Raw genomic sequence first — 8,247 nt, forward strand, 5'->3', positions numbered from 1 at the left:
AAGTTTCGTACAAAACGCCTGTAAAAAGTAGCAAGGCCATGGAAACTACGTAACTCACTTACAGTCTTTGGAGTTGGCCATTCTCTGATTGCCCGTACTTTGTCCTGATCCACATGAATTCCATCTTCACTAACAATATACCCCAAAAATAGCAGTTTGTTTGTAAAGAAAGTGCACTTCTTCAAATTAATATAAAGCTTATTCTCTTCCAAAACATCCAGAACCTGTCTTAATTGCACCAAATGTTCTTCTTTGCTTTTACTGTAAATAAGAATATCATCAAAATAAACAACTACAAATGACCCAGTAAAAGGACGCAAAACCTGGTTCATGAGTCGCATGAAAGTACTTGGTGCATTTGATAATCCGAATGGCATCACCAACCATTCATAAAGACCCTCCTTGCTCTTAAATGCCGTCTTCCATTCATCCCCCGGTTTAATTCGAATCTGGTGATAGCCACTACGCAAATCAATCTTCGAAAACACCTTGGAACCCTCAAGGACATCCAGCATATCCTCCAACCGCGGAATTGGAAATCTGTATTTGATAGTGATTTTATTAATAGCTCTACTGTCAACACACATTCGCCAGGTGTTATCCTTTTTTGGCACTAGCAAGACAGGAACTGCACAAGGACTCATGCTCTCACGAATAAATCCTTGCTTCAGCAGCTCTTCAATCTTCTCCTTCAAGATCACATTTTCCTTCGGGCTCATCCGGTAATGGGGAAGATTAGGTAGGCTTGCTCCAGGGACTAGATCAATCTGATGTTGGATATCTCGCATAGGAGGAAGTTGAGCTGGTAAATCTTCAGAAATCAAATCTTCATACTCGCTCAAAATTTCTTGCACCTCTTTTGGAACGTGACTTGAAACAACATTTGTCACCATAAGCCCCTTAAGAACAATTGGATACATAAATCCAACTTCTTTAATAATGTCTTCAAACTCGCGGCTATTCCTGGAGATAGCTAGAAAATTTGAACTCCCAGCTTGTGGTTTTTCTAACTTTCCAGATGGATCAACAGGAGCAAGTGCAATTTTATGAGAGCCCCACTCAAAGATAAACACATTATCACGCCCTTTGTGGGTAGCATCAACATCAAACTGCCAAGGCCTTCCTAGTAATACATGACTGGCATCCATATCAATGACATCACACCAAATCTCATGTTTGTAATGCTTACCAATAGAAAGAGGAACCCTGCATGCTTCTGTCACCTTTACTGATGGTCCTCTCTTCACCCACCCTAGTATATAAGGATTCTTATGCTTCTCTGTTGGGAGTCTTAAATAATCAACCAGCTTTTGTGACACAAAATTCTCACAGCTGCCACCATCTACAATCAATGTGCACACCTTGTTGTCAACAGAACATAAGGAACGAAATATGTGATTCCTCTGTCCTTCTTGTTTAGGCGAAAGGAGAGCTCGTTGTAGCACCATGCTGAGCACTTCATCTTCTTCCAGAGCAGTATGATTCATCATCAAATTTACAACCTCATTATTATCTTCATATGCAAACTCAGCCCCATCATAATCATCATCATAATTTCCACTATGATCATCAGCTTCGTCGATTCCTTCTACAAGGTTTGCTTGCTTCCGCTTCGGACAATTATTGGATCGGTGGCCAGGCTGGAAACACCTGTAGCAAACATCACCAGTTGCTCTAGTGTATGGGCCATGGTTTGGTCTCTGATTTCGATTCTGATTTATGTCATTGTTCTGGCTGCTCTCTCCTCTGTAATTCTGCCCTTTATAATTATTTCTTTGTATCGGCTGGATCTCTTTCTTCTCCTTGTTAGGAACATAAGAATCTGCTGCCTTCCTCGGGTAATTATTGTTGTTGCCATAGTTTGTTTTTTTCTCCTTCAGTTCACGTTCCTTCAGTTCTTTCTCTAACTGTTGCGCCTTCATAGCCATATTTTGAGCCTCATGGACGTCCCAGAAAACTTGTAACCCGATTCTATCCTGTATTGATGTCGTCAATCCATTGACATATCTTGATACCGTCTGCCCCTGAGTCTCATTCAACGAATTTCTTTCTGCCAACCGTAGGAATTCATCAGTATAATCTTCTACGGTCCTGCTTCCCTGGATACAATTATGATAGAGGCGATAGAGATGCTGCTCATAATCTACTGGAAGAAAACGGTCCATCATCAATTGTTTCATCCTATGCCATGTCCTGACCGGTTGTTTGGCCTGCCTCTGTCGTGACTTCTGCAAATTATCCCACCATACAGCTGCACTCCCCTTCAAGCGAAAAGCCGTTATCTTAGTCATCCTCTCCTCTGGTATTGACATAATCTCAAAAAATCTCTCTACCTCCACAAGCCAATCTAAAAATCCTTCAATGGATAGATGACCATTAAAATAAGGGATGTCGGCCTTCATCCGATAATCTTCAATGGGTTGTCGATTATGTAGATTAGCAGCAAATGCGTTCCTGGGACGTTCTATCTCCTCCTCAGAATCAGATCCAATCTCCTCCCGTTGACGATGACCTTCGCGGTTGCCTCTGCCACCACCACGTTGGTTATCTTGTTCATTGTTGTTGTTGTTGTTGTTTCCCATGTTGAGAAGCAGTTGTCGAATCTCTTCAACGCTTGTAGCAAGAGCGTCAAACTCTCTCCTGGAAACTAGTTCCCCACCAGGAAGGGGTCGATCATTGTTTGGGTCATTCGCCATCGAGCCAAGGCAAACCTGCTCTGATACCAATTGACACAACAAGAAAATAACAGAGGGATCCTCACGTTCACCCTCAAGAGTTCATCTGGAATCCACCAGAAAATGAGATAAGTCTCAAACTGTATTGAATATTTGGAATACAAAAGTGACCGTAAGACAATGCTTACATTGTGTATTTATTCTACTTGTAACATGCATGATTAATTATAGCTACTGAATGCTATTTAAAACTTGACGTTTAATACTCAGGACCTCTTCGTCTTCACTATGCACCTATCAATTTGTTCTTCAATTTCCCCTGCCAAGCGTTCTACATCATGTAGCTGTTGTTACTCTTGTTGGTTGCTGGAAAACTCAGGGGAAGGATTTTGAAGTATACTTCTTAGGTTTTCTTTTATAATAATGGAATATCTTATCATCTTGAGATGCATGTTTGAAAGCAAAACATCTTTTAAACAGAAAATCTCTAAGTTTATTTGCTTGTAAGAAACACATCTTCAATTTGAAAGCCATTCTACGTATTATGGGATTCATTTATTATTCATTTAGTTTCAGTGCCTCATTCACCAGAACTCTGAGAATTGCTCTTTATGCTGTGAACATCACCGAAATTCCATCCGGCTGGAAGCAAGATGATTGAATTCAATAGGTTTCATTTCTTCTCGAATATCTTTCACCATAACTTCATTATAAGTATCAAAGCTATTTGTTCTTATTGAACATAAGCTGTTGCTCGTCCTGCATGGGGCTTTTGCTGAACATTTGGTTCTTTAACTCCTTGATCCTCGCTCTCAACAATAAGGAAGTCCACTTGAGTGTCACCGTCCCAAATTCTTATGCCCTTTAGATGATTTGTTGTTTTGTCAACTCTAAGAACCAAGTCTTTACTTCCTGGAATTTCACTGTTATTGTTGCACAACTTCACAGGTATTTTAGTGCTTGACCCTTCAGGGTCACTTTGGATGCCGATGCTTTGGGCATTCATTCACCTTTCCTGGATTTTTCTTCCCTGAAAACTAACGAAATAAGTGAAACAAGTTGATTTCTTGCATCTAGATGGTCTATATACCAAAAGCAAGGAAAGTATACAATTTAGCTGGTAGCAAACTTTGATCTTAAATGTTATAAGCCATACCCTCAAGATTGATTTGTTCTTGTTGAAGACAGGTTGATGCTTCTCCTTGCTGCCTGATAGTCTGTTGAAGTTCTTGAGAATTCACGTTAATGCTATAAGGTCCTGGATCAGATAGTGCATGTTGCTTTAATTCATTTGTTTATTGAACACCTTTGTCATTCTTAGAGTTGCCTGCCATGCTTCTAGTGATATGGAAGTCTAGCAGGGCACAGCCATCGTCCATTCGTACATCCTTTAGTTGCTGCATCCAATGTTTTTATCTGCTTGGGAGTTTACTGGGAGGGAAGGGATTATTGGCTCTGGTATTTGATCTCCTTCGACACCATATCCCCTCTCAACATGCGTGTTCTTCGTTCCAGGATCCACCGGATGGGTCGAGTAAATTGGATGAACAGTTTTCTGATGTCTTGATTTGCTTTTCTTTCCTGCAAAATATGAAGATGAAGTAGAGTGAAACCTTAGGAAAGGAAGACGAATAAAATGATTTCAGGAAAAAAGAAAAAAATAAAATAAAATCACAATTTATACCGCAGTAGAATGGAAAACAGCAAAATGGCATCTCTGCAGCAACATAAAAAAATTGATTAGCACACTCCCTTTATATAAACGAAAACAGAGCGGAGAAAAAAGGTTGCCCTCAATTTCAGCGGGAGTGATGACACGAGACAGAGTTATGAGCATCAATGCTCCTAAAAAATGGTACTATGTCATTATATTAAAGGCAAATAAATGGCCATTTTCCACGTGGCAAAAATGCGCGAAGCAAGGAAAAAAGAAGAAAGAAAGTAGATTAGCCTTTAAAAAAATCAGTGTGATACTGATAAATAAAGCAGAAACCTATCGTGAAATTTGATTCCGAAGAGTGTTAGAATTTTGTAAGAGATTGGAATCCCTTCTCTAAGAGCTGATCGAACGGCTTGGTTCTAGCCTAGCAGCAAAAGAAACCAAGCACGACAGCGGAAGACATGTCATTCATTACTCTCAATCATGGCGTGTCGTTCATTTTTGGCTGGACTGGCTACCCTTCAGTTGACAAACAGGGGATGCCTTTTGTCAATATAAAAGAAGGAAAGAAAACCCGAGTAATAATAACTTCCCAAATCAGCAGCAGCAGGTATCCTTACTTCAGGTTTGTATACCAGTTGTTCACAGGTGCTGTACTTGGATTGGATTGAAAAAACTCTATAATCTCTGCTTTCCTGTCGCAGCTGTGGTTAGGGGTAAGTACTTGTATAGGATACTCGCAAGTATGATAATAGTTATTTCTTCTACTTCTTCTAGTTCTTGTTTTTTTTTTAGTAACATGGGTGCTTGAAGTTGATAACGCGGTTAGACTGTTCGACAAAATGTCTAAATGAAAAGTTTGTTTTTTTTCCAATTTGATTGAAATATGTGAGTTTTTTTGGCTAATCAAATAAATACCCATGTCCTCTTTTTGACTGGAATTGTAAAAGATGCTGCTGGTTTGCGTCAACTTTTATATTTTACGTGCAAGTTTATATAAGAAGAGTGACTTCTTTCGGAGGTCATTTAATAAGTTTGACTATATTTTGTAACAGGGATAATGATGGATAGCAACATACAGGAAAAAGTTCATAAAGTCGAGGAATTTTTTGATGGCCATTTGAAACCACAGCTTGTTCGCGCTATTGCTGAACGGTATATATGTTTTTTTTTTTTTTAATTATTACTACCAATTGCCTCTTTGTACCATTTTAGCAACCGTGAACCAAAATGATAACAAATTATTTTAAAAGTTTTGGCTTGTCTGGTTGCTTTGTAATCTCAGACATAGGTTCTGCTACTGCTATTAAAATCTCAAAGCTTACGACTGTTTAAGTGAGAAAGAATGCGAAAAGAATTCTTTAATTGGACAAGTAGATTCCTGTTTAAGCTTACAACTGTTCTATGCGAAAAGAATTCTTAAAAAAATTGATTCTATCTAACATCAAATTCTTAGGATGTTGCTTCTTTAATTTGTTGGATCGAAAGTTGACAAGTAGAAAGAGATTTATGATTTCTGCTATGTTGAATGCTTATTGAGTGTTTTTCATGCTCTTATTTTGCAGGGACAAGGTTTTTGAGCAACAAAAGATGTTGTATCCTTTTCTTTTTATTGATGGTTCTTTGGAGATTAAATAGTGGGTAGTCAGTACCCATTTTCTTATAACCAAAATTTCCTTGTGCATTGAAAGGAGGCCATTGGGCATCGAGTGTCTTTCAATTGAATTTCGCAACTCAATTACTGATCCCAGGTAGTCCCATTATCTGCTTGACTCTTTACTTCTAGCTCAGATTTGTGAAGGAACATAGAGAACTTAGAGAAGAACAGCGTACGATGGTCAACCTTGGCTCCGTATTGTACATGCAAGTTGATGTGTAAGTGCTTGCTGCCTTGAGTACTCTACTACACCTTTCAGTAGCTGTATCGATATATTCCTTCTCTGAACTCCATGTATTATTTACATATCAGGCCAGATACCCACCGCATATTTGTGGATGTTGGACTTGGATTCCATGTGGAGTTTACCTGGCAAAGTATGCACTTTCTCTTTGGTTAATCAAAGCTCTGTTTAAAGTTCATTCCCCTAGAAACATGTTGCAAAGATAGAAACTTAGGGGCCATTTGTTTTTGCATAAAATATTTTATAGAAAAATGGTCAAATGTACAATATTTTGAAGTGGACCTAGGAACTTAGAAAATTATTTTAGCTCATAAAATTCCGTAAAATATTTCATGGATAATACGGAACTCATGATTTCTTACTTACACCATCATCCAACTATTTTAAACGCCACCCTATCAATGGCATCCCACCACCACCACCACCTCCTCCTCTCTTCCACCATCATTGCTGCTGCCACCCTACTGGCATCGTCATTCAACCACAACTTTGCCACCATCTTTCTGCCAAGAATCCATTACCATCAAATATTTCATGTCATTACTTACCAAACTTCGAAGAATATGTTAAACATGTCATGGATGTAAAAATATTTTAAGTAAAACAAACACCCCTAAATAACAAGACAACTTGCTGATGTTAGGACTGAGAAAAAAGAAATCCTTGCTGGTTATTATCACCATGAGCTATCTAGAATCAGTTCTTTTTATGACGAACCTCATTTGTCATTACATATTTAGTCCATAGGACTACCATAAAAAAGAAGAAGAAAAAGAAAAGCTTGCTGTACAAGTTCTCTGGATTCCATTACGATAGCTAAGAGATGACATGGATTAAATCCTGTGTTATGACGAACCTCATTTGTCATTACGTATTTAGTCCATAGGACTACCATAAAACAAGAAGAGAAAAAGAAAAGCTTGTTGTACAAGTCCTATGGATTCCATTACGATAACTAAGAGATGACATGGATTAAATCCTGTGTTAATAGCATATATTGGGACCTCAAAGTGCCTCCGAGGCAGAAGTTGGTGCTTGCCAGATTATTCTTCTCTTTGAACATTTTGCTTGGCCACGGTTACAACTTATTGGCATTAATCCTGATGAACCCTTGGGCGGGGATGCTGGAATAGGGCTCTGTTTCATTGTGATCTAATTATGCAAGCTCAATAATGGAATGAGACTATAAGATCTTAAAAGCTTTTGCATAATACATCTGCTTTTGCATCTTCCCTTCACTTCATTGTCGATGCATCTGTGTCTCTCTGTATCATCACTCTTGCCATTGTGTGTGGCTATATCATCACTGTAGCCATTTTCAAGTAGCAGGAATATTTAGGTTTTCTTTAGTGATAGTTTATTTTTCTTAGATTAATATGGATATTCGGGTCTCCTTTAATTAATTTTATGAATTTTAAAATTAAAAATTATATGAATGTCGGTTGCCTTCTATCATCTTGGTGTTTAAGAAAATAAAAAAGTCACTCCACTTTCTTTTGAAACATCTCAATGCTCCTAGGAAACTGCTTTCAGCGGGTCCTTTTTCATCTTTTTTTTTTTTTGTTTTTTCTTTTTTCATCTTTCTTAAGTAGACAGGTTGCTGTCCTTTGATGACTCGTGAACCAAGGTGGGGCATAAACATTACATTTAACTATACAACTGAAATGACTTGTGAACCGAGGGCTTTTCTTGGATGTGAGTTTTAACCATACATGCCCATGCTGAAAGCACGTGATGATATGTTTTCTAGCATTTCTTGATAGTTTTTTGGGGTTTGAGAACTATATCATTGTTGCATGCAGGTTTGTGAGGGGATTCGGGAGTTACTCCAATTGCCAGCAGATAAATCGTTACCAGAGCGTGTTTTTTAATATTTAAGAGATAAAAGTGTACCGCTACGACTTTCCCTTCTTTCATAATCAACACGGGGAAACTTTGATGGAAAGTGATGTCCGAGAAAGTGAAAAACAAAAGATTCTTATTCAGGGATCTAGAGGATAAGTTTGACCTA

At 38.3% G+C, this 8,247-nt stretch overlaps 1 protein-coding gene across 10 annotated transcripts; it reads left to right on the forward strand.

Annotated features, from left to right (window-relative positions):
• Window positions 1-4,462: 4,462 nt before the first annotated feature.
• LOC118039992 (uncharacterized) lies at window positions 4,463-8,247 on the forward strand. 10 transcript variants are annotated; one of them, XM_073411795.1, is made up of 7 exons: window positions 4,463-5,051; window positions 5,391-5,490; window positions 5,901-5,930; window positions 6,127-6,210; window positions 6,305-6,369; window positions 7,833-7,931; window positions 8,039-8,247. In XM_073411795.1, exons 2-7 carry the CDS (start codon window positions 5,396-5,398, stop codon window positions 8,044-8,046), a joined length of 381 nt encoding a protein of 126 aa, XP_073267896.1. In that variant the 5' UTR covers window positions 4,463-5,051; window positions 5,391-5,395; the 3' UTR covers window positions 8,047-8,247. The 10 variants fall into 10 exon arrangements, 6 of the variants coding, with proteins under 6 accessions (XP_073267896.1, XP_073267898.1, XP_073267900.1 ...); XR_012170920.1 differs by lacking the exon at window positions 7,833-7,931 and having other exon boundaries at window positions 4,463-4,960; window positions 6,122-6,210; XR_012170917.1 differs by lacking the exon at window positions 5,391-5,490 and having other exon boundaries at window positions 4,463-4,960; window positions 7,826-7,931.

This window comes from Populus alba, chromosome 10 (genome assembly GCF_005239225.2).
Source record: "Populus alba chromosome 10, ASM523922v2, whole genome shotgun sequence".
Taxonomy (NCBI): Eukaryota; Viridiplantae; Streptophyta; class Magnoliopsida; order Malpighiales; family Salicaceae; genus Populus; species Populus alba.

Excerpts from the sequence above, each read along its gene's own strand:
- LOC118039992 (XM_073411794.1), top strand. The coding sequence starts at position 4,797 with ATGTCATTCATTACTCTCAATCATGGCGTGTCGTTCATTTTTGGCTGG. Across the intron at positions 4,961-5,900 it reads AGCAGGTATCCTTACTTCAG|GGACAAGGTTTTTGAGCAAC; the intron begins GTTTGTATACCA and ends CTTATTTTGCAG. Across the intron at positions 6,370-7,832 it reads TGTGGAGTTTACCTGGCAAA|GTTGCTGTCCTTTGATGACT; the intron begins GTATGCACTTTC and ends TTAAGTAGACAG.